The sequence below is a fragment of the Epinephelus fuscoguttatus genome, linkage group LG5 (genome assembly GCF_011397635.1).
Source record: "Epinephelus fuscoguttatus linkage group LG5, E.fuscoguttatus.final_Chr_v1".
NCBI classification, from domain to species: domain Eukaryota; kingdom Metazoa; phylum Chordata; class Actinopteri; order Perciformes; family Serranidae; genus Epinephelus; species Epinephelus fuscoguttatus.
The window spans coordinates 953,753-980,697 of NC_064756.1; the positions used below are offsets into that span (position 1 = coordinate 953,753).

The following is a 26,945-nucleotide window of genomic DNA, read 5'->3' on the forward strand; positions in this document are numbered from 1 at the left end:
AACACATTTCACTGTCCATGAGTCTGACAGAGAGGGAGGAGCAGGAGGAGGAGCAGGAGCAGAGTAGTGAATTCAGTCAGAGCTCAGACGGTGTTTTTTCCTCCCGCTGAGGAGAATCTGACGGCATGACGGCGACTTCCTGAGAGACACAGAGAGAGAGAGAGAGAGAGAGAGAGAGAGAGAGGGAGAGAGATCCTACCCTCAGTTTCCACGGTGACGGCATCCCTCCACCCTCCTCCTCCTCCTCCTCCTCCTCCTCCTGCTCCTCCATCATCATCTCTCCGTCCGGCTGCTGTCGGCTCGTCGGCGTCGTCAGGATGGGAGATAAAGGAACCAGGTAAGATTTAATGTTTGTGGCTCCTTCACATCCTCACAGAACCTTTAAATACAGAGTGTGTGTGTGTGTGTGTGTGTGTGTGTGTGTGTGTGTGTCCTGGCAGGAGAACCACACACTGTGTTGTTGTAACATTACATAACGTTCTGTCAGAACCTCCAGCGCTGTGACGTCTGTGTGAGCCGAGGCTCTTCTCTTTCTAAAGGTTATTCCTTTTTTTCTGGGCCTTTATTTTGACAGGACAGACGGACAGGAAATACAGAGACACAGAAGTGTAATCAGTTACTCTTTAGGGAAAGTAATCACATTACTGATCATCACTTGCTTTACTTTGGACCGTGTGTTTGTTTTTTTGTATGGAAGTTTAATAATGACACAAAGATCTAGATCAGTCCTGGTCCTGGTCTCCACGGAGACCCTGCAGAGTTCAGAGTCAGTAAAGCGTCTCTGAGTTTATGGAAACACAAAGGGGACAAAACTGTCTTTATGTTGAAATCTAATTTTTTATTTACCCTGTGTAATGGACCTACAGCAGATGGCAGTTGGAGATCAGTGTTTTCGTGATCCTGTTTTTATCGATCTAAAATAAAAACCATAAGAGCTCCAGCGTTCGTTCTACTTTCAGCAGAAAGTTAAAGCTTCTGTCTTCACTGTCATCACATCCTGACCTCACGTTACCTCGCCACACACGTGGTGCAAATGTGGTATTTCCCCCGTAACTGCTTCAAGAGATTGTTTGCAAAATCCTATACATGTTGAGTTAATATAAAACCATAATAAATAGAGTTCAGTTGAGTTTATTTGCAAATGCATGTGCAGAAAATACAGGAAAAAGAAATTAAAAGTTAAAATATGTCTCATGAAGATTCCTCCTCTGTTAAATAATTACAATCATTGATAAAGAGAAGAAAATAAAAATGAAGATTGCAGAATTGAAATAAAGTTCCAGACTAAGATGTGACACAAAATTATTAGAGATGTACAATTTACAACAATGATGTGTTAAGAGTCTTAATAATGTTGATGTTGATTGTAGAGATGGAAGCAGGTTGTTCCACAGAGATGCTCCGCTGTATGTCAGTGAATATTGATTAATGCTGAAGATAAAAGTCCTCAGAGCGTCTTGTGGAAGATGAATGAATTTCTGAGGAAGACTTTAGTTCTGGAAAACTGAGATGAACATAGTTACACATGAACAGATCCTTCTAGGGCCGACGCCACCGTGATGTCACGATGACATCATGTTATCAGCTGGAGGTGCAGCTGCCTCTCCCCCACAGGGCTGTAGGCTCCATAGGAGTGTTAAAATGTGTTTGTCTTGTTGTGTTATTGGGAGCCAGAATAGAAGGAGTCATGGCTCAAAACCAGCCGCCACTGCCCGTCAACAAAAACAAAGACAACTATGGTTAAATGTGATAAGACCAAAGGACTGGACGGAGGCCATCATCAAAAATGCTCACATGTGCAGCGCACACTTCATATCAGGTTAGGGAAAAAGTATTTCCTGTTGTAGGGATGAATAAGGTTATGTGTATTAAGGGTTATCATGTCCACCTCATCAGAAACTGGGGAGGGATTAAGAGGAAGATTGGATTTCTCTGCAACGCTAACTTTTTAGCACATTAGCTAACGTTAGCTTCCATAGCAAAACAAACAAGTGTGGTCCTCCTTTGTAAGATTGGCTTCCTGTGACATCATCCATCCACTGAGTGAGAGCATACGGGTCGGCCAGTCTGGTCCCGTTGGTCAGTGTTTACTTATTCAAGTAACACTGGCGGTCCCGGAGAGTGAGTGACCTGACATGGTGCGTTGGTAAATTCAGTCTGACGCTCTACACTAAAATGAGAGCGCTGTTGGTGGAAGAAACGCAGCGTTATATTTCTACATGAATGAACCAACGGTTAAGTTAATCACACATTCACTCCGCTCGGCGCTCTGCTGCTCCGTCTCCACAGACAGAGTGTCCAGAGTGCGCTCTGCCACTCTGAGAGTGCGCTGCTCTGGATAACCCAACGCTACATTCAGACAGCGCTCCCAATTTATCAACGCTCCAGTTTGTGTCAGAGTGCGCTCCCACACTCACAATGAGTGTTTCTGAACGCACCACTCACATCATCTTCCTCCATCGTCTAACACAAGACAACACAACTTGTTAGCTAGCGCTAGCTAACGTCTGTGGAGGACTGTTTTGCCTCCAGCTAAGCCCCGCCCACCAACAAACATCACACTGTTTACTAACAGTTAAAGGGTGTATGCAGTCTGGTTTGTCTTCACATCAAACATTTAAAAAAGTTGATATTCTCTAAAGACAGAAGCAGATGATGCTTCTTTTTTTTTTTTGCAAAGCTAAACTTTACACTGTAGTGATGCACAGTGTAGTGTACACTATCGTGTAGCAGCAGTAACACCAGCTGTATGTAACCAGCATCAGTGTGATGATGATGATGATGATGACTCTGTGTAGTTGTAGTTCCCAGTCTGACCTGATCAAACTGAGGACGGAGCTGCAGTGTGTCTTTAAGAGAAGTGTGAATGTTGTGAGGTTGTTGTGCTCTGCTCTGTGTGTATGTGTGTGTTTGCAGGCTGAATGATCCCAGTGTGTGTCGTCAGGAGAATATTAATGAGCTGAGTGCGATCTGTCAGACATACAGAGCAGCTCCTGACAGTCTGATGTCCTCACAACACACACCGTCCAACAACTTCACTCACACTGACAACACGTCACTGCAGCTCATTTATACAAACCTCAGTTTGTTCCTTTCTACTGTGAAGAGCCTCCGTCTTCAGATGATCTCAAATATTCCCTCGAACAGAAAAATAGACTTTTAAAATGCAGCTGGAAAAACAAACCGTGATGTCACATGAACAACCCTCAGGTTTCATTTCTGTGTTTGTGCTCAGAAACGTCACTTCCTCTTTGGTTTGAATGACATTTAACAAAAATTCAGTCAACACTTTCAGGTGTGACGTGATGATGTCGTGGTGTTGAGGAGTGATGTGATGATGTCGTGGTGTTGAGGAGTGATGTGATGATGTCGTGGTGTTCAAGTGTGACGTGATGATGTCGTGGTGTTCAGGTGCGATGTGATGATGTCATGGTGTTGAGGAGTGATGTGATGATGTCATGGTGTTGAGGAGTGATGTGATGATGTCATGGTGTTGAGGAGTGATGTGATGATGTCGTGGTGTTCAGGTGCGATGTGATGATGTCATGGTGTTGAGGAGTGATGTGATGATGTCGTGGTGTTCAGGTGCGATGTGATGATGTCGTGGTGTTCAGGAGTGATGTGATGATGTCGTGGTGTTCAAGTGTGACGTGATGATGTCGTGGTGTTCAGGTGCGATGTGATGATGTCATGGTGTTCAGGTGCGATGTGATGATGTCGTGGTGTTCAGGAGTGATGTGATAATGTCATGGTGTTCAGGTGCGATGTGATGATGTCATGGTGTTCAGGAGTGATGTGATGATGTCGTGGTGTTCAAGTGTGACGTGATGATGTCATGGTGTTCAGGTGTGATGTAATAACTCAGGTGTGAGCTCCTGGTGTCAGGGGAGTCTTCAGGCGGCACTGACACAATCGTCAGGTATTGATCAGTCAGTTAGTGTTTCCTGTCTGTGAGCGTCCTGATCGATCAGACACTTCATTCAGTGAGAGAAGAAGAAGAGGTCGAGGAGCTGCAGTCTGTTTGTGTCATTAAAGAGCTCGTCAGTGATCAGAGAGGAAACCTCGTTAATCCTCGTGTTTGACATGCTGATACATGGAGTGACAGGAAGTCGTCACGTTTCAACACTGAACCTCATCAGTCGTGACTTTTCTTTGGGTTTTCCGTCTCTCATCCTCCTGTCATTTCTCTACACACTTTTGTCCTCTGAACCTTCAGCTGACATTTTTATTGGAGTCCATCTCTAATCGTGTCGTTTTCTTCTTCTCTTCCTCTGTGTGTTGTTGGCGTCAGGCCGATCGCACTAAGTGCCAGACGGAGAAGCTTTCAGAAACTTTACTATCATTTCTGATTGAATGTTTTCAGGGCGGAGCTTCTCAAAGATGTTTCAACACTAAACAACAGCTTTGTAATGTAGGGGACAGCAGAGGAAGACGCCCGTTTGAAGGACGACGTCACTTTACTGTAAAACTACAAAGTATGTGGACATGACTTCAGGAGGTGCAGGATGATGATGATTCATGAACCAACACATGGGTGGGAGAGAGAAGTTGGCAGAGAAGCCAAATTTGTTGTTACAGCGCAAAAAATAAAATCTTTTAAGAGACAAGAAGCTTTTAAAGCTCCAGATGAGCTCACTGATTAAATAACACTACAATCCAAACTTGAACCCGTTCATGGCTTCCAACCACTCAAACCACTACGAGTCACATTCACCTGTTCACACACCAGTGGTCATGGGTGCAGATCCCAGGGGGGATGGGGGGGACATGTCCCCCCCAAATTCTGAAAAGCACAAATTGTCCCCCCCAATTCTAAATAGCTTAAATGATTGAAATTGAGCAAATGTATACAGTAGTCCTATATACTGGGAGAAAGGGAAGATGATGAGGAGAAATGGGAATCCGTGAGAGGCGAGAGATGAGAACGTGAGTGGACATAACATGCCTGAGACCCTGAAACTAGAAGTAGCATTAACTAACAGCGAAGCAGTGAAAAGGAGGGTGATGGCTGGCTCCATGTACTACTGGCTGTTTAAGAGAAATAAACAGTAAAGGTAAGCATATGATTCTCTTTGTACTGCTTTTTGAATGACTTCGTGATGGTGATGAGCCTCTATGAAATCGTGAAATATGCTGGCAATCTCAAGCGCTCTGTGGGCATGATTTGCACGCGTGCAATTAAAAAAAAATTACAACTGATTGTGTCCCCCCCAAACTTGTCATCAGATCTGCACCCATGCTGGTGGTCGAGGCTGCCATACTTGGAGCCACCTGCTCCTCAGTTTAACACACACTGATGAACAGCTGTCAGGAGCACTTTGGGGTTCAGGATCTTGCTCATTATTAATGTAATGAAGTGTTTATCAAAGCTAAAAGAATTCATTCAGCTCCTGTCAGTGACTTCACCACGAATCTTTACTTTTGTATTTATTTAAACATCACCAGTAGATCTACTTTTTAAATATGGCTTCATCACACTGTGACCTCCAGCATGACCTGGGGCGTGTGCAGAGTCAGCTCCTCCCAGTCTGAGGTCATGGTTCTCTGCTGGAGAACGGTGGATTGATCCCTCTGGGCTTGGAGAGAGTTACTGCCTCAAGAGAAGGAGTTCAAGTATCTTAGGGTCTTGTTCACAGTGAGGGTAGAATGAAGCGTGAGATGGATCGGTGGTTTGTCAGTCCGTTGTAGTCAAGAGGGAGCTGAGCCAGAAGGCGAAGCTTTTGATTTCCTGGTCCATCTGCGTCCCAACCCTCACCTATGGTCGTGAGCTCTGGGTAGTGACTGAAAGAATGAGGTCACAGATACAAGCGTCTGAAATGAGTTTCCTCTGTAGGGTGTCTGGGCTCAGCCTTAGAGATAGGGGGAGGAGTCAGACATCTGGAGGGAGCTCGGAGTAGAGCCGCTGCTCCTTCATGTTGAGGTGGTTCAACATCTGATCAGGATCCTCCTGGTCCAGCTGGTAGGAGGCCCCGGGGCAGACCCAGAACACACTGGAGGGATTATAGATCTCATCTGGTCTGGGAACACCTCGGGGTCCTCCAGGAGGAGCTGAGGAGAGGGACGTCTGGGTGTTTTGCTCAGTCTGCTGCTCCCGAGACCAGACCCTGGATAACAGGATGAAAATGGATGGAAGGATTTCTAAATACTTTAATCGCCTTTCAATTTCACTGATACAATAATAAAATCTTTATCTGCTTAATATTTTAAATATTTAAAATAAATTGTTGTTTCTAAAAGATGCCATTCAATTTATTGTTATTGTTTGTGATGCAGAGCTCCAACTTTAAAATGATCAATAAATGTAGTGGTTATTGTTTCCATTAATAACTGATCAATTGTTTTTGTCATGACGTCTCAGACGTCCACAGAGATTTGGTTCGTTGTGACAGGATAACATCTGCTGGAGGTTCTGATCAATAAACGTATTGATTGAGTGATAAAAGTCTTAAAGTGATGGAATAACTCTGCAGCGCTCACACTGAAGTCGAGGTTAGATCTGGGACACGAGACTCTAAAGCCCCCCCTCCGGTAAAGTTTAAGACGAGGTTGCAGAGACGATGGCGAGCAGGTAATCGCATGCTGAGCGAGCTCCCAGGAGTCCTGGCGGTTTCCAGTAAAGCGGCGTTGTGATGCTGCTGATTGAAGAAGGTCCACTCAGGAGGAAGCTGATAGCTAATGGAGCCGCAGCAGCTAATTTATGACAACATTAACACGGGGGCATTGCGTCTGACAGCATTAGAGACAGGAAGCTGGTGCTGATGGTGATGAGGAGGATGAGGATGAGGATGTTTGACAGCAGCACTCCCAGCAGAGAACAAATTGATCTGAGAGTGGCTGCTCTTTGTTTCTCTGTATTTGGGAGAAAAATGAGGACATTTCTTAAAAGCTTGGACATTCTGAGAAAGACGAGTGGGGACATTTTGAAAAGTGGCAACACTTACTGTGAAAACTGAGGACATTTTTTTTAAGTCAGGACATTTATCAGATGAGATTGTGGACCTTTATTGGTGAAGACATTTTTGAATTTGAGGAGATTTGACATTAACAATATTATTTAAAATTATGAACATTTATGGAAAAGTAAAACATGTTTTAAGTAAAGACATTTTTCCAAATTTGAGGACATTTTGAAGAAATCTCACATTTTTGGAAAGGGTGTATTTTTTGGTTTTAAACAGAGAAACTTAATGAAAAATGTTGGACAATTTTGGGAAGTTAAGACATTTGTCAAATAAGAGGAGTTTAAAAAAATGTTGACATTTGGGAAAAGTGAGGACAGTGAGACAAAATGAGGGCCTTTATTGGTAAAGACTTTTTGAAACTTGAGGACAATAACAATTTTTTATCAAAAATTATGAACAGTTTTTCCAAATATGAGGACATGGGACATTTTTGGGAAATCTCAGTGTTTTGTGGAAAATGAGGCCTTTTTAAAGTTCTGTCTTTTTTTTTTTTGAAAAGTGGAGACATACGGTGACAATTGAGGACATTTTTGTAAAATGATATTTTTGGAAAGTTAGAGGACATTTGTCAAATAAGAGGACATTTCTAAAAATTTTGGACATTTAGGAAAAGTGAGGACTTTTTAGGTGGACACATTTTAGGAACAACTACACTCTTGAGAAAATGTGGACATTTGTTGCTTCAGACTTTTTGTAATTTGGGGACATTTGCAAAATGTCTATTAAATTACAAACGTTTACGTAAAATTAAAATGGTAGTCTAAAGTGAGGACATTTTGAATGACTTTTGTGAAAAGAGAAGAAACTTAAAGTGAAAATTGTGGACATTTGTTGGTAAAACATTTTGGAATTTGAGGACATTTTTGACAATTATATAAAAAAGTATGAACATTCTTGGAAAATTGAAACTTTTTTTTCAAAGTAAAGACATTTTACTGAACATGGGTTTTTTATTTCTTTAAACATAACATATATAAACAGACAGTATTACTTTTAGTTACATGACATCCAAAGGCCCGTGATAAGTACTTCAGCCAAAATAGACAGTCAACCATTATACTGATATCAGTGTAGCCAGTTAGATCATCACAGTGTCACAGCAGTGTTACAAGCAAGAAAGCGGTCCCATGACCTCTTAAAGTTCTCAGTATCATCATTGATCTAAACCAACATGTGTTCATATGACACGACGTCTAGCACTGATTCCTTCCATTTTTTAATATATGGAGAGAATGTATTTTTCCACAATCTGAGGATCATTCGGTCAGCTGTGACCACCACTACCTTTATCACTGCAAAGTCGTATTTTGATATATTGGGTATCTCTGTTTGGTCCTCCAGTAGGCATAATCTTGGCGATATAGGTATTGTTGAACCCACCCACTCCCCTGTGTATTTTAGTACCTTTCCCCAGAATGGGTTAACAAGTTTACATTCCCACATTGCATGTAAAAATATTCCTGTTCGTGTCTGGCATTTCCAACATAGGTTATTAACCATTAAACCCATTCTGTGGAGCTTAGACGGGGTAAAATAAAACCTATGTATTATCCTATACTGAGTAAATTTCCCCCTAGCCTTCTTTATATATTTCCCAGTATTTGATGATATTTTTAGCCAGACCTCATCACTCAGGTCACACCCAAGGTCATTCTGCCAGATGGTCCTAAGATTTTTACAAATATCTTTTTGTAATCCACTAAAGATTTTGTAAAACACAGCTGCCCTGTGTGCTATACAAGGCAGCTCCAGAAATTCCATCACTGGACTCTTGTCCTGAATAAACTGGCCCTTAGTTATACAGTCTCTAATCTGTAAGTACTTCCAAAAATTATCTTTACTTTCTAAGTTATATTTTTGCTTAAGTTCAGAAAAAGAAATAAACACTCCGTCCAAATATAGGTCACCTATCTTGTGTATCCCTTTTATAAGCCATTCATGCCAATAGACAGTCCTTTTTCTGATCTGTATGGCAGGGTTGTGTCATATAGAGGCATATGATTGTCTCAAGTGCGACACACCACACATCCTGCGTACTTCTCTCCAGACTGTCTTAGAATGAGCCAGTACTGGGTTTGAAAAGCAATCCTGTCCATTAGTAGTTGAACCATGTGAAAGAATTTCACTGCTTCCTCATCCCCTATTACATGCGTCTCCTGAATAAATGCTATATTTGTGTTTTTGGCTTTCAAATATGCCAAACCTTCCTCCTTTTAATTTGGTTTCCACATCCATTTATATTCCATATTATATTAATGTACCTGTTAGCCATACTTTTCAAGCTTGTAAGAGTACTGTGGTTGTGACTGCCATTTATTCCTCATAGCGTTAATTTTATTAACAAAACAAATATTCTTCAAGTTATCCAAAACATTATCAGTCCTACTCATATATACTGTCTTAGTGTAAAAATCAAACATAAACAAAAAACACAAAACACAAAAATCCTCAAGCAGAGCAACACAGAACATGGTGCTGCTAAGCCATCACCTCCCGTCCTGACTGAACATGGACTCAACTAAACAAACTTCACTCGGTCCGTGAGGTGCATTGGCGGTTACCTAGGCAACACAACTCTCTTGGCCCCCAACAAACCCATCAGAAACGTTACCTTACTTCCAAAGATTCACATACACCTCGCCATTTTTCAGTATCGAGTCCCATGGTCCTCTATTTAGCATCCTGCATGAACCTCTCCACCTCCTTGCTGTCTCGGAATGTTTTCTTTTGTCCTTTCCATGTAAAGATAAGTGTTGCAGGGTACACCAGCCGGTGCCTCACGTTAAGCTCGTGCAAACGTCTCTTCATGGGAATAAACGCCTTTCTTTACTCTGCCAGCTCTCTCGTCAGATCCTCAAAGAAAGACAGCTTACAGCCCTCCCACTTGATTCAGCGTTTCTCCTTAGCCACCTGTAGCACCTTGTCTCGGGCTGATGAACGTATGAAGCGCATCATTATGGTCCTCAGCAGTTGATCTGGGTTTGGCATGGGGGCGAGAGAGCGATGGGCACGTTCAATCTCAAATTCATTACCGGTGAGACGGAGCACCTCAGAAATAATCCTCTCCACATACTGTATCACTTTGCCTGTCTCCTCTTGGCCTTCTTTCAGTCCCACCATCCTGACATTATTCCTCCTGCTCCGGTTTTCGAGGTCCTCCACCCGTGCCCACAGCGTTTCCAGTCTCTTGTCACATTTATCCACATTTTTCTCCATCTCTGCATTTGTGTCCTCTATGTCCGATATCCATTGTTCTACCTCTCCAAGTCTTATCTGGATGTTCTCCACCGAGTCTTTGAGCTCCTTCGTTGTCTCCTTAATTGAGACCATATCCACTGCCACCACCTGTAGAGTGGCGTTCATCTTTCGTATTTCCTCAAACATGTTTCCATCGTCATTCTTCCTTCCAGCGATAGTATCGTCGGTTTTGGGTTTACTTGGCGGAGGGCTTCTTTCTGACGTCTTTTGAAAAAGTTTGCTCCGCTATTGTTTGCCATTTCTCCGTGAGGCTGCAAGTTGTTGATCGGATACTGATACTAACGCCACTTTAGTAGAGGACACTGATATTCTGCCAAAAAGCAAAGTGTATGTTTCCAAATTTATGTAATTAACAGATGGTTGTCAGAAGCTCTCCTAGTGTGCTGCCATCTTTCTCGGCGGTCCCACGTGACTCTGAAAATATGACATTTTTGAAAATGATGACACCTCTGTTGAAAAACAAAAATAAAACAAATATCAGCAACATGTGACGAAGACCAAACCCAGAAACAGTTTCATTGACCTGCTTTTTTCTGTCTGTTTTTATTTGCAGAGTTTTTAAGAAAGCCAGTCCCAATGGAAAGGTGAGTTCTCTTCTTGTGTGTGTTCCACCTCTTCAAAAATCTGAAGGGAAACCATTGAATTTAAATTCTTATAAAAGTATCTGAACACCCAAAAAAGATTAACAGACACCCCCAAAATATATGTGAACATACAGTACAGGCCAAAAGTTTGGACACACCTTCTCATTCAATGCGTTTTCTTTATTTTCATGACTATTTACATTGTAGATTCTCACTGAAGGCATCAAAACTATGAATGAACACATGTGGAGTTATGTACTTTACAAAAAAAGGTGAAATAACTGAAAACATGTTTTATATTCTAGTTTCTTCAAAATAGCCACCCTTTGCTCTGATTACTGCTTTGCACACTCTTGGCATTCTCTCCATGAGCTTCAAGAGGTAGTCACCTGAAATGGTTTTCCAACAGTCTTGAAGGAGTTCCCAGAGGTGTTTAGCACTTGTTGGCCCCTTTGCCTTCACTCTGCGGTCCAGCTCACCCCAAACCATCTCGACTGGGTTCAGGTCCAGTGACTGTGGAGGCCAGGTCATCTGCCGCAGCACTCCATCACTCTCCTTCTTGGTCAAATAGCCCTTACACAGCCTGGAGGTGTGTTTGGGGTCATTGTCCTGTTGAAAAATAAATGATGGTCCAACTAAACGCAAACCGGATGGGATGGCATGTCGCTGCAGGATGCTGTGGTAGCCATGCTGGTTCAGTGTGCCTTCAATTTTGAATAAATCCCCAACAGTGTCACCAGCAAAACACCCCACACCATCACACCTCCTCCTCCATGCTTCACAGTGGGAACCAGGCATGTGGAATCCATCCGTTCACCTTTTCTGCGTCTCACAAAGACACGGCGGTTGGAACCAAAGATCTCAAATTTGGACTCATCAGACCAAAGCACAGATTTCCACTGGTCTAATGTCCATTCCTTGTGTTTCTTGGCCCAAACAAATCTCTTCTGCTTGTTGCCTCTCCTTAGCAGTGGTTTCCTAGCAGCTATTTGACCATGAAGGCCTGATTCGCGCAGTCTCCTCTTAACAGTTGTTCTAGAGATGGGTCTGCTGCTAGAACTCTGTGTGGCATTCATCTGGTCTCTGATCTGAGCTGCTGTTAACTTGCCATTTCTGAGGCTGGTGACTCGGATGAACTTATCCTCAGAAGCAGAGGTGACTCTTGGTCTTCCTTTCCTGGGTCGGTCCTCATGTGTGCCAGTTTCGTTGTAGCGCTTGATGGTTTTTGCGACTCCACTTGGGGACACATTTAAAGTTTTTGCAATTTTCCGGACTGACTGACCTTCATTTCTTAAAGTAATGATGGCCACTCTTTTTTCTTTAGTTAGCTGATTGGTTCTTGCCATAATATGAATTTTAACAGTTGTCCAATAGGGCTGTCGGCTGTGTATTAACCTGACTTCTGCACAACACAACTGATGGTCCCAACCCCATTGATAAAGCAAGAAATTCCACTAATTAACCCTGATAAGGCACACCTGTGAAGTGGAAACCATTTCAGGTGACTACCTCTTGAAGCTCATGGAGAGAATGCCAAGTTGAATGAGAAGGTGTGTCCAAACTTTTGGCCTGTACTGTATGTGAATATGTGTGAAAGAGTCTGGACCTTAAAGTTGCTTTGAGCAGATTGACTGTTGTTTCTGATTGGCTGTTGGATGTACTGATAGTTGATTCTGATTGGCTGATCTCACCGCTGCGGTCCTCCCTCAGCTCACCGTCTATCTGGGAAAGAGAGACTTTGTGGACCACGTGGACCTGGTGGAGCCTGTCGGTGAGATCAGTTCTTTACTCAGATTTATTTTTTTTATTTGTTTTTATCAAACTGTCGAGTAAATTCCCTGAGCTGAGGTGTCCCTCTGCTGTTGGCTACTCTTTGATATCAGCTGATCTGAGTTTATGGTTACGTCGTCCGTCCTCTTGCTGCTTGTTGACTTTGTTTTTTTCCTGCAGACGGTGTTGTCCTGATCGACCCGGAGTACCTGAAGGAGAGAAAAGGTGAGACAACCTCCAGGAGGTTAAATATTCTCAGTTGAAGCACTTTAAAACATGTCATGGGCAGTGACTTGTGGCGTCAGACAACAAACACACTGTCACCACGGAGGCCGGTGTTCACTTCCTGTAAGACTGTAAAGCCAAACCCTGTTCTTTTTCCTTAAACCCAACCACGTGTGTGAGTTGGCTAAACGTAACCATGTGTGTGAGTTGTTGAAGGAAAACATGTAACACATGATGTAGTGCTTTTATTTTGAAAGAGACTGTATCAAAATGAGTGAAAATAGAAGTGTATGTTGAAAACAGACAATGCATGTAACAGGCTGAAGTTGACACGGCGTCCCAGAACGTCAACAACCAACACACCCAGGGTACCTTGGACGTCATATGTGGACGTGGAAAGTCCATGACCAAACGTGGACACGTGACGAGGTCACAGTGAGGATGATGTTGTAATATTTTACCAACAGATGCTTCAGCTGGGGAATATATGTCACTTTTTGTTTGCCTAAAAGTTGCCAGATTTAAGTATGGAGTCTGTAAATACTCTCCAAGTTTTAATCCTAGAGAATGACTCCTGTGCAGTTTCGCTAAAACAGATAAATTCCTGGCAAAAACACAGAGGACATGACATCTGTGTTTTTGTTTCCTCAATGGTAGCTGGAGCCAAGACTCCTCTACGTCCTCCCTCTCCTGTGGTGTCCCTCAGGGTTCTTTACTCAGTCCAATCATTTTCTCCATTTATATGCTCCATAAGGTCATATTGTCCAAAAACATAATTTCTCTTTTCACCATTATGCTGATGACACCCCGATCTATCTATAATTACCCTTACAGCATCATAGTTACAACAAATTTGTGAGCTGCAGGAGGAAGGTATTTGAGATCGCACCGGGTTGATTCAAAGCAATGAAAAAACCTTTGTCACTGGTTGCATATGTCTACAGAGACACTTCTCCCAAGCAGTAATTTCTCCACCTCAGACTGTTTAATTTAAATACTTTTTAAAGTCTGAAGATGTAAAATTATCTATTAACCCAATGGACCCGAACAACGCATAGTGCCACACATATCACGTGAAACAGCGAAAGTGTAGCTTTCCGACAAGAGCTTTCATACAGCTTTGCACACACATTACTGTTGCATGGATTACTCATGAATGCAGGCTCGCACAGAAATGCCACGCATATCACATTGTTGGGAAGAGGAGGAGCTAAATATGATCATTGGCAATAATTCATAATTATTAATATTAATTATGGATTATTAAAATATTTGATTAATTAATTAATAACTAATTAATTATTACATAAGCATAATAATCAAATTAGCTTACAGCGGGGCACCACCGGGAAAACCTGGACCAATGATCAGACGTAAATTCAGTCTCAAGAGTGTTCACTTAGGAAGCTAATTCTAGGGAGATATCAGCAACTATAAGATGAACAGGAAGGAGTGGAGCTCAGGCACTGACTTTGTCAACCAGCTTCATCACAGTATACAATGAAAAACCAAAGCAACTTCTCTTTGCAGTATAACAGGGTTTATTCACACTGATGACATTAATTTACAACCAACATCAACATTGCTCTATAAACCCTATCAACTATAAAACATTACCGAATCAACCAGCAAGCATCAAGAAGGGTGTGTGTGTGTGTGTGTGTGTGGGAGAAAGTGGGTGAGTGAGCGAGGATGTGTGTGTGTGTATGTGTATGTATGTGTGTGTGTGAGAGAGGGTGTGGAAGAGAGTGGGTGAGTGAGCGAGAATGTGTGAGTGTGTGTGTGTGTGTGTGTGTGTGTGTGCGTGTGTGTGTGTCTGAGCGAGTGGGCGTGTGAGAGAGAGAGGCGTGTGAGCGTAGCAAGATGGCGGCTGTGACGCTGCGAGCTACGTCACGCAGTGGCGGCTCGCCAAGAAAGCACGCGGCTCAAAAAGGAGGGGAGCCGGTAGAGAGGGAAGTTCGAATTGCTCGGCTCCAAGTGTAGGTTAGTGGAAGAGAGGAAGAGAGAAAGGGAAGCACTCAGCAGTGTGGTCACGCAGGCGGTATTGAGATGCAGTAACCCGTCTGTGTTGCGCAGAGACGCGCTCGGCTCAGCTGGTGAGCGGCGTGAATCTGGACATTGAACCAACACAGCCGAAGTACTGATCGATCCCGCGTGCGGCGACATTAATAGCGGTCCGACGAGGTCGGATCACTACGTATTACAAGCAGACACAAACGGGCAGGAGAATAACAGACAGCAGCAACACAGGCAATATTTTTACAATATCAATGCAGCAAAAATCGGACGCGGCGGTCCGTATCAACAAGCCCTTACAAACTTAAAAAGAAAACACACACTAACTACTATCTGCCCAGAGCTAAAGCCTCTTACTGTTGCAGAAGGTGGAGTGATGTGTCGGTCGTTCCTCGCGCGTCCTTTGTTACGGCAGAGGTGAAGTGGTTAGCGGCTCACAGTGGCTAACGGGTCCTCGGCGAGGGGGCAAGTCTCTGGCGAGGCGAGTTAATTCCGGCTCGTAGCGGGGAATCACTCGGGGAAAGAAGGGGGTCCTTGTCCTTCTTCTTGAAGCAGGCAGTCCTTGTTATCTACCAAACTTCACATCTGCGGGCATCCGGGTGAGAGGGTCAATCCGTGGTCTCGTACCGGGCTATTCTGTGTTCCTCGGCACACAGAGTGAGGGAGAGGAGAGGAGATCAGCTCGACCAGCGAGGGAAATCCGTAGGCCTAAAACGCGTCTAACTGTGCACAGTAATAACTCTTTCTAAAGCGTTCGCCACGTGGGACGAGTTGCTAAGCTTTAGGAACAGTTGCGGGTACTTCTATTAGCTATGAGGATCACAGCCAGAAGCGTTTCCCTCAGGTACGCTTTGTGATGATATACCCCGGCGTGACGTCATCGGTGCGGGGTTGGCCGTGGCGGATTTCACCCAATGGGAGCTGTGTATTTCAAGGGACCTCTGCTGGTCAGCTGGGGTGCTGTGTTGGGGTTTAATCAGCTGATTCACACAGAGAAAGGGGGTTGACTGATTCCTTTGTTCTTTTGGGCGCCAACATGTGGCCTCAGGCTTTGATTGTTACATGTAGGCCCAAAAGTTTATGGATAAAGTGTAGGCCTTTGTTAGAAATCCTTGTACGGCACAACAACATGAAAGCGCAGGAGCAGAGCTTTCCACTGATACCACACACATCATTGTACTGTCATCTCATCACGCTATAAATGCAGATTAATTGTCTACAAAATAAAAACCTGACGAATTTCTTTACAATCCATTATACAGATCTTGTTATCAGTCACTTCATGTAGTGAGGAATATCGTATCTTACCACGTCTTAGGCTTGCGTGTGTTTCTCCCTGTCTATCCACATTTGTAGTCCGGCTTTCAAGATGCAAATATCTCCATATTGTCCAGTTGTCACTCCATCAAACTTTGTATGACGAGACCAGCCACTTCACCTTTGCGCACCCAGACAACTGCAGCCTAATTATGCATGCATGACAGGGCCGTAGTCACCATATACACTGAGGGGGACATGTGTCCCCCCAATGCCCAAAATGCCCCCCAATATATAACTGAAACTGAAAAACAAATATTCTCTTGGAAGACATCATTGCACTTGGTTGACTATTTTTCTATGATCTTAGATGTAAATATTGCATGTTTCTTTCAGATAAAACACATTTTTGACTTGTGAATGAGTCAATGGAATTTCTTGCAATAATGAAAAAATACTGGCAATCATGTCCGCCTGGCACAAACCACATGTTTTGGACAACTGTGAAGAGACAGAATGTCCCAGCATCATGGTTCTTATATTGCCAGATTCCAGAGAGTCTCCCCTCTTCATATATGGCAGAATATGTCTTCTTCCAACTTGCTATGGTGAGATACATGTAAAAATGTAAGAATTTAGTCACACGGATTTGTTTTTTTCATTGATATGAAAATTAATATAAAATACAGGCACATAGGAGGACATGAAATGATGGATGAATCTGGTTAGCTCAGATTGTCCTGATAAAAAAAACAAGATATAGCATGTGTATGTAGCCTTTACAATGACTGTGATATGAGCTTAAAAGTAAAGGCAGTAAAAATACCCCCAAAACGCCAAGGGCCCATAGGGTTAATTCACAACCAAAAGCAAACATTACACAGTTAAATGTTTTGAAGCACAAACATGTGTTTATCTTTTTCCTCATCCAGTTAAACGCCTCAAATGTATCTTCTGACAGTTCAGAGGATTCAAAATAATTAATAAATAATTCTCTGAGCAGGGGGCTCAGAGAATTATTTTGTTAAAGAAACGGTCCAACATTTAATCCTCTTTAAAAAACCTTGTCTTCTCCATCTTTAATGAGTCATGGAGTTCCTCAGGGAACCGTCCTGGAGCCTCTGTTCTTTCCGTTAAAACATAGATTTAACGGAACATTTTAACATTAATAAATCTTGTTTTCTGTTACATTCCTGTGTGTCCACTACAGAGAAAGATCAGGATGTGTTAGCCTAGCTTAGCACAAAAGAAACTCTCAGCCTAACCCATTTATTTTTTAATTTAAATAATATTTGGTATTGTTTGTAAATCTGGACGTGATTTCGTGTTTCTTGTTCCCATCAGTGTTTGTGACTCTGACCTGTGCGTTCCGTTATGGTCGTGAGGACCTGGATGTCCTTGGGTTGACATTTCGGAAAGACTTGTTTGTGGCGAACGTCCAGGCGTTTCCTCCACTGCCCGAAGAGAAGAAGAGCCTGACTCGTCTTCAGGAGCGCCTGATTAAAAAACTGGGAGAACACGCCCACCCGTTCACCTTTGAGGTACCGAGACATGTTGACCTACTGAGCTGTGTGTTTATTCATGAGTCATCTTCTTCATTAAGCTTCATGAGAGACATGTTGCCCTGAATTTATTCTGTCAGGCAGCGGTTGTCTCAGTGACCAGGTCAGTTTCAGGTCGGTAAAAATAGTTTCCGAGATTTCTTATTTTTTATAATTCAAGTTTTTATTCGTTTGGCATACATATAGAAACAGCAAGAAGGTTTCAGACTTTTCATGCCTGTGCGGTGGCCACAGCCAACTGGTCCGTCAATCCATCTCATGAACATACAACCACAGGGTGGTTGTATGTTCATGAGATGGACATACAACCACAGGGTGGACTGGTGGGCGGAGTCATACAACCACAGGGTGGACTGTGGGCGGAGTCATACAACCACAGGGTGGACTGGTGGGAGGAGTCATACAACCACAGGGTGGACTGGTGGGCGGAGTCATACAACCACAGGTGGACTGGTGGGCGGAGTCATACAACCACAGGGTGGACTGGTGGGCGGGGTCATACAACCACAGGGTGGACTGGTGGGCGGAGTCATACAACCACAGGGTGGGCTGGTGGGCGGAGCCATACGACCACAGGGGGGGGGCTGGTGGGCGGAGTCATACAACCACAGGGTGGACTGGTGGGCGGAGTCATACAACCACAGGGTGGACTGGTGGGCGGAGCCATACGACCACAGGGTGGACTGGTGGGCGGGGTCATACAACCACAGGGTGGACTGGTGGGCGGAGTCATACAACCACAGGGGGGGGGGGCTGGTGGGCGGAGTCATACAACCACAGGGTGGACTGGTGGGCGGAGTCATACAACCACAGGGGGGGGGCTGGTGGGCGGAGTCATACGACCACAGGGTGGACTGGTGGGCGGAGTCATACAACCACAGGGGGGGGGCTGGTGGGCGGAGTCATACAACCACAGGGTGGACTGGTGGGCGGAGCCATACGACCACAGGGAGGACTGGTGGGCGGGGTCATACAACCGCAGGGTGGACTGGTGGGCGGAGTCATACAACCACAGGGTGGTGTTTCAAGTTTTCCTTCCTGTGTTTTCAGATTCCTCTGAACCTGCCATGCTCTGTCACCCTGCAGCCGGGCCCCGAGGACACTGGGAAGGTAAAGACGTGTTTGTTCACACAGTCTGCAGCTCCTGGCAAACACCTCATCCAACCTTCATGTCTGAAAATCAAATGAAAGAAATCACCTTCATTATTCCTCCTGCCATTCTGTGTCTTCAGGCCTGTGGAGTCGACTTCGAGGTGAAAGCTTTTTGCGCAGAAAATGTTGAAGAAAAGATCCACAAAAGGTAAAAGTGAGTGCTGACAGAAGAAAGAAATGAATTATGAATGAAAGTGAAATCGGTGCATCAGCAGTTTCCTGCAGAGAGGAGCGCTGCTCACAGGGGATAAAACCACAACCATCCAGAGTCACATCCACACTGAGTCCACATACCTTTCACTGAGTCAGTAAACACCCACAGTCAGGTGTAGCATCAGTGTTGTGTTGTTGTTGCAGGAACTCGGTGCGTCTGGTGATCCGTAAGGTTCAATATGCTCCAGAGAAACCTGGTCCTCAGCCGACTGCGGAGACCACCAGACAGTTCCTGATGTCAGACAAACCTCTGCACCTGGAGGCCTCTCTGGACAAAGAGGTAACACACACACACACACACACACACACACACACACACACACACACACACACAGTGCAGAAGTGGGAAACAGAAGCTACAGAAGCTTACCTTTCTTTTTTAAAGGAAAGATACAACATCCAATCTGTTTCCCTGAAACTGTGGGCCGGTGGCATAATGTCACCAAGTAATGAAACTATGTTACAGTACTTAAGTATTTTTGGGGGTATCTCTGCTTTATTCAGATGAATGAAAGAATGGGAGGGAAGAAAAAATTGGATTTTGTTCTTTAAGTCCTTTAAATAAATATAAATAAAAGGTCACACAGACCTCCATGTCATAGCCAACGGTATCCTGACTGCTGTCAGGTACTGGGCTGGGATGAAATCCTCAGAGCGACTGTCAGACCTTACACTGGTGCAGTGGGCCCTGGGTTCCTCCTGGTGCAGAGGGCCCTGGGTTCCTCCTGGTGCAGTGGGCCCTGGGTTCCTCCTGGTGCAGAGGGCCCTGGGTTCCTCCTGGTGCACAGGGCCCTGGGTTCCTCCTGGTGCCGAGGGCCCTGGGTTCCTCCTGGTGCAGAGGGCCCTGGGTTCCTCCTGGTGCAGAGGGCCCTGGGTTCCTCCTGGTGCAGTGGGCCCTGGGTTCCTCCTGGTGCAGAGGGCCCTGGGTTCCTCCTGGTGCAGAGGGCCCTGGGTTCCTCCTGGTGCAGAGGGCCCTGGGTTCCTCCTGGTGCAGAGGGCCCTGGGTTCCTCCTGGTGCAGTGGGCCCTGGGTTCCTCCTGCTGCAGGACCCGGCCTCATGTGTCCAGAGTGTGTAGACAGTTCCTGAATGATGAAGGCAGTGATGTCATTGACTGGCCCTCTCGTTCCCCTGACCTAAATCCAGCTGAGCACCTATGGGACGTCTGGGAGGATGATTTTGGTTTCCACCGACCGTTTTTACGCCATTTTGTTCTCAACTAATTATACAACATACATCAGCAAAGATTTTTCACTGGAATCACTCGTTCATAAAGATCTGATGTGTTCACTTCATTGTTTGAGCAGTGTACGTCATCTCTCATTCATATTCGTTACCATTAAGCTGTTACACTTTGATACTGTGTGCATTTGTTGTTTTGCACCTCACTTACTGATATTCTGTTTTCATTTTCACTGTTTCCTACTTTGCTCATCATCTTATCTGAGCTGAGACGGTGCAGAGGGAGATCAGTGTGGAATGCACTTGAAAACACAATTAGTGACGATATCAAATGTCTCATATTGATTCTTGTATTTAATCGAATTTCGCAGCACTCAGCGGGCGCACACTTTACATCCACTATTGTCCCTCTGTGGTACTAAGGCACTAATGAGCTGTCAAGATAAATGCCAGAACTTGATTTTTACAGCGCCACCATGAGGTCAGTGACAGTAAGTAATATGCCTGTGTCGTGAGGGGAATTTGAAACACACCTGCTGGTTTTGGTGCCTTCTGGTCTGACAGGTTTGACAAAGAAAAACCAAGAAGATGAAAAAGAACGAGAACATTTAGATTTCAGATCTGCTGCGTAGTGATGATTATGATAATTCTGATAATATGTTTCTCTGTCAGATTTATTACCACGGTGAACCGATCAGCGTCAATGTCCACGTCACCAACAACACCAACAAGACTGTGAAGAAGATGAAGATCTCAGGTACCCAAACACACCTGTACTCTCTATCTCTGTTGATCTGGGTATCAGTTTGTGTTATTGATCGATCGATTGGTTTGTGTTTCCACAGTGCGACAGTACGCTGACATCTGCCTGTTCAACACGGCTCAGTACAAATGTCCGGTGGCCACCGAGGAGTCAGAGTCAGTTTCATTTCTCTCTGCTGTTATTTAAAGTTCAGTCAGAAACCTCCCCTCAGGTCCAATCAGCAGCTGCTCTGGAGCTTTCTGCTGGTTTTCTTCAGTGGATTCAGTTTACCCAGCTGTCATGATAGATCTTTAAACCTTTAAAAACAGACGTCCCACAGATGGCCAAAGGATGTCATTGTTTTTATGATTCTGTTTAAATTGATTTAAATGTAAGAACCAGAACATCGACAGGGTTCATTATTTTAGCAGCAGGAAGCTAAAGTCATGTTCATACCAAACACGTTGCCAATTTTCACATTGCCCTTATTGTGAACATGTGATAGTTCTTGCAACCACCAATTTTCCAAAATAAAACTTTTAATACATTTCCATGAGTTATCTGAACAGTATACATAATTCAGTTTTTGAGATCTGGTTATATTTATGAGCAGAGAGTTAAAAAGAGACAATGTGTAAAGTAAGGCAAGGCAAGGCAATGACTTGTAAGGTAAGGTAAGTTGAGGTATGATAATGTTAGGTAATGTAAGGTCATGTGATGTAAGGTAATGTATGGTAAAGTAAGGTATGGTATGGCAGAGTGAGGTTAGGTAAGGTAAAGTAGAGAATGGTAAGGGAAGGGAAGGTACAGTAAGGTATGGTAAAGTAAGATAAGGAAAGGTAAGGTATGGTAAGGTAAGATTAGGTAAAGTATGGTATGGTAAGGTAAGGAAAGGTAAGAAAAAGTAAGGTAAGGAAAGGAAAGGTAGGAAAAGGTAAGGTAAGGTAAGTTAAGGTAAGGTCATGATATGATGACTGGGACCACCAACCTGCACCAAAAGTTTGGTGGTTGCTGGAACGCCAGTTTGAACGCTAGAATATTTTGTATTGACTCACTATATATGAGCAAATAAGTTGCATCATAGGTGCATGAAACCGCTGAATTGATTAATGAACTTCCGCCAGTATATCCTCTGTGTCATATGTCCCTGGAGGATCTCAATGCTGATTGGGTTTCGTGGCGCAAATTAGTTGCTTAAGTTCAGATTTTTAACTCTCTCAAACAAGAGTATGATGCAAAATTGCGCTGCTTGCTTCATTCACAGTGCTTAATTTGAATATTTTGAATTCATCTGACCTTACCTTACCTTACCTTACCTTACCTTACCTTACCTGCCGTGCTAATGTGATAATTCACTGTCATTATGCCAGTATTCCCTGGTAATGGTGGGAGAGTGTTGTTTGCATAATCAGATCTGAAAGAAACAAAACATCACAGGAACATTTGTTCTTCTTGCAGCAGGAAGTTCAGGCTTCTGTCGTCCATGTTGTACTCATGTAATGACAATTTTGTATTTTCTATGACATAATTTCAAAACAATTATTCTGGTTTATTAACTCACATAATCTTTTAGCTCGTGCTGTACAACTTTTAGGGGACTGAAGCATTTGAAGATAGTTCAGGAAGTGACATCACCATAACCAAACATATGACTGTACTCTCTGTTGGAGTACTTTGTGAGTCAGTGAATCAAGTCAGAAGGTGATATCTGGGTTCATATTTCTGTCTTCAGTGACGTCGTTGCTCCCAGTTCGACCTTCTGCAAAGTGTTCACTCTCACGCCGTTTCTAGCCAACAACCGCGAGAAACGAGGCCTCGCTCTGGACGGGAAACTGAAGCACGAGGACACGAACCTGGCCTCCAGCACACTGTGAGTCCAACAGCACTCGTGATACCTTCCAGACCTGTAGGACAGAGGAGAATTCTCATCTGATGTTTTTCACCTTCGTTCGGACGGCTCGTTATTTTGAAACACCAACAGTCTGGAAAGTGTCAGTTTGACAGCTCGGCTCGTACTCTCTGCCTTCATTGGTTGTGTTTAATCATGAAGAGAGACACTGGTTAGGGTAAGAATATTAGGATAAGTCAATCAGAGTCAGAGTTAGGCGGGTCACGCCACCGTAAGACATCATAGAGTCAGATATTCAATCGAACAAAACGTCCCCCCTGGTTGGGCTTAGGTAGTGTTTCATGCAGCAGTGATTTATAGTGGCAGTGAAGATGTTATAAAGCTACCCATGTTTTCTCCACGGACACACGGCTGTTCGTCAGGTCGGAGTTCTGATGTTTGGAGCAGCAGGGTGGTGTCGCTGGGAGGTTATCGGACGTCAGTAATGAGGTATATACAGAGATGCTCCCAGTCAGTCTGGGAAAAAGGGTGTGAAACATTCGGCAGCGCCTGTCGGTCATGAATCTTTCTATCTGCAGGGAGAGTCTGAGTTTTGTGCCGTTTTCCAGACTGTTGGGGTTTCGGAATAATCAACAACATCACAGCATCGACAGAGCTGAATGTCTGAGGAGAGTTCAGGGGACTGACTGGTTTATTGCAGATCTTTGGCAAAACTTTGGAAATGAAGAACTCAGGCTGGTTGATAACGTCATCTTCGCCTTCAATCATAAACCAAAAGTTTTACTCAGTTTCCTCCTCACCTCTTTCCTAACGACTACTCTCCTGGTTTTATGCATCCATATAATTAATCCCAGACTCCAATTCTCCCTGTGAAAACTCTTAGTAAGGTGCCGTGTGCCGTCACCACACAAGGAAGACGAGTGAATCAACCTGAGTCCTGTATGTTTCCTGTGTCTATCAGGTTAAGAGAAGGAGCCAATAAGGAGATCCTCGGCATCATCGTGTCGTACAAAGTCAAAGTGAAGCTGGTGGTGTCTCGAGGCGGGTCAGTGCACTTTTTCTTTAACTTATTGCCACATATAATCAGCTGAGAGGAGCTTTAAGGTCAAACTGAAATCTATAATTAGCCAAAAATTATTATGAGTATATCTGCTGGTTTTATATTAAACTGGAGCTGAGGGTCTCTTTGTCTCTTGTATGAGTCATTATAACAACAAAAAAAATACTTTGTACGTTATTCTGTCACCACACGTTACTCTCTGACTTTATCATTCTGACTTGATGTTTATACGTCATACTTTGTTTATCTCTGACTCTGTACGTTTTTCCATGACGTCAGACGTTACTCTGTGAGAAACAATACAGTAATGTGATCATAGTTTATATTTTCTTACACAAAAGGACAAGAAGTTGAATTTCGTTTTGAAGCTCAGTTTCAGTGTGAATCCGTACTTCTGTTCCATCCTTCCGATCATCCATCATCGTCCGCAGACAGTTTCTGTTTTTACTGTTGTTTCTGGAGATAAAGTTCAGGAACAAAACCACGCCTCAATACGATGATTTCCTTCCTGTCCTAATGAAGTCTACAGAAAAGTAATGTAGCATATTTCTTGCTGTAGTTTTTTGTTTTCACTGTTTCAAAATGATGTGGTGAAATTCACCCAGAGACTTGTGGATTCACTGATGATAATGTCAGTAAGAGCAGATGGTGTTCAGAGGGTGAACAGAAGGATGCTCAGATCACACAGCTGGTCTTTAACAGCTCTGTGACACAGAATGAAACACTGTGCTGCTGCTTTGAAGCTGATGGTGTTAAATGTTTATCGATTTCAGGCTCCTGGGAGATCTGGCAGCGAGGTAACCTTTCATGTTTTGTCACGTCACTGAGATCATGGATGAACACACTGATACAAACCACACTGAGATTCACAAAGGTCACCTGAACATCTCACTGATGATGCTCACATAGATAAATGTCTTTAATAAAGCTACTGTGTGTTTTCTGTTTTACATCTGATGATTTGTTTTTCAGCGACGTCTCTGTTGAGCTGCCTTTCACATTAATGCACCCGAAGCCGCTGGAAGAATCCATCTACAGAGACGGTGAGCCGTTTTTACAACCCACTCGTTTCTCTGCAGCCTCTGATCTTCTGTCTCTGAATGATAAACTTCACAGAATTATTGTCATTTTTTAAATTTAAGATCTTTTCACAGTTACTGATGGTTATCAGCCCAGTCACAGGGAGAAACGTTGGCATCGTACGGTTTTACAAACCAGCAACACCCATACATTTGCACATCATGTAGCGGATATGTTGAAGCTTAACTTTTCAACAATGCTGTGATTAACGTCTGGTGAGGTTTAGGTACAAACCACTTGGTTATGGTCAGAAAAGATCATGTTTTGGCTTTAGATACCACTTTAGGTGGCACTGGCCTGGCAGCAAACGCAGTGATGTCTCGGTAAACATCAACCAGTCATGTTGTTGGTGTTAAACAGTGTCTGCAGCTCGGCAGGCATCTCTCCAAGGTGTCACACCATCCACCTTCCCTCCACCTGCTGATGACACAGTCAGCTCAGATACTACGTCACTTTAGAAATGTTGATATGACGCGTATGTAACATGCAAATCTAATGTATGTGTGCTTTGCAGAAACCTACCAACATTTTTACCATGACTGGGCGGATGGCGCCAGCGATTCGTGCACACATGTTGTAGAAAGCATGACTTTTAAAACGGCTAATTGGTTTCGGAGGATGGATCAATATCAACTTCCTGTCTGGTGATAGGATCAGATGATGAGATGGATTGCGTGTCTGCCCGTTTGTTTCCACAGAAATGACGTGAAAGTGGTCGCTGCTGCAGGAAAATAAAAACAGTTTGGGAAATAATCAGCAGTTTGTAGAGGATGTAACACACATTCATTAGAGGTGAAACAGACTTCTTTATTTCTCTTGTTTTGGTGCAACAAAAATTCCTGTGAGAGGAAAAGTCAAAATAAAAGCAAATACGACAAAAGTCAAGAAACATAAATGACTTAAAGGGAAAGTGAGAAGAAGAAAACAAGAACAAATATCATTCATAACTACTTCATGTCTAAAAGGGAGTCGGAAGAAGTGAGTAGCCTTTATTAATATTTGATCAATAAACTCAGCACTAGACGTGAATATTCCAACTTTATGTCCAACCAAACGATAATATGAAAACATGTATGTGGGCTGAGATGACAGAGCCGTACAGATCGGTATAAAGAATATTTGTTATGATAATCTGAAACCTGAGCAGTAATGTAACGTGTCTGTTTCTCTGTCTCTGCAGCTCCTGATGAAGCTCCGATCGACACAAACCTGATTGAGTTTGACACAAAGTAAGCAGCTGTCTCTGTCCGTCTCTCCCTCCTCCTCAGCCCTGTGATGTGATTGGCTCTGCTCTGGTTTACGGCCGGTCGATAACCCTGACAGCAGAGAGGGTTTTCCTCTCGGCCTGCTGAAGCATTAACTGTGATGGACTCGTCTCCGGAGTCTCAGCCTTAATGCGTCTTAATGTGAGCTGCTGCAGGAAATGGGCTGTAAACTGGAAACTCATCCTGCCGTCAGCAGAGCCTCCGAAAAACGACAGACAGTAACTCTGTGTTTACAGCTCATTATTTCACACTCACACAACCACAGGGAAACAACAGAGAGGAGTTTATTATTACTGCACAGATCATCTCCCCGTCGGCTCATTATCTGTTTCATATGAAAAAGATTGTACAGCTCAAATAAAGACTGAAGGAGTCCTGTTTGTCCCATTCAACACAACTTTATTTATTTCAGTGCATCATGTGAACACAGTATCAGGACAGGATGATACCCGACAGGCTGCACGTTATGGAAGGCAATTTAAGGCAATATTAAAAAAAGATAATTACATGAATAGATAAATAAATATGTGGTGATATAAATGTAGAATGATAAGACTTTTTTTTATGTTTCTTTGTATTGTTATAAATGAACTTCCACCTCTCCTCTCCTCCCCTCCTTCCCTTCCTCCTTCAATCCCTCCTCCCTTCTTTTCCTCAGCGACGATGACATCATCTTCGAAGACTTTGCCCGCCAGCGGCTGATTGGGGCGAAGGACGACAAAGAGGAAGAGGAGGAGCCGGTGGACTCGCCCAAACTGGATGACAGATAA

At 43.7% G+C, this 26,945-nt stretch overlaps 1 protein-coding gene across 1 annotated transcript; it reads left to right on the forward strand.

The window, feature by feature from the left end:
* Positions 1–26,945, forward strand: arrb1 (arrestin, beta 1). Its single transcript, XM_049577608.1, has 16 exons — positions 1–337; positions 10,774–10,804; positions 12,515–12,575; positions 12,755–12,799; positions 17,417–17,613; positions 18,685–18,744; positions 18,867–18,934; positions 19,144–19,279; positions 20,852–20,936; positions 21,025–21,097; positions 22,654–22,791; positions 23,732–23,815; positions 24,604–24,627; positions 24,803–24,873; positions 26,091–26,139; positions 26,834–26,945. The coding sequence occupies exons 1-16, from the start codon at positions 318–320 to the stop codon at positions 26,943–26,945; spliced, it is 1,254 nt and encodes a 417-aa protein (XP_049433565.1). The 5' UTR covers positions 1–317.

What these genes read in the sequence shown, in the direction of transcription:
- arrb1 (XM_049577608.1), top strand. Translation starts at nt 318, where the DNA reads ATGGGAGATAAAGGAACCAG. An exon ending in GGACCTGGTGGAGCCTGTCG is followed by an intron (nt 12,576 to 12,754) that starts GTGAGATCAGTT and finishes TTTTTCCTGCAG; the next exon opens with ACGGTGTTGTCCTGATCGAC. An exon ending in CTGGGAGATCTGGCAGCGAG is followed by an intron (nt 24,628 to 24,802) that starts GTAACCTTTCAT and finishes TTTGTTTTTCAG; the next exon opens with CGACGTCTCTGTTGAGCTGC.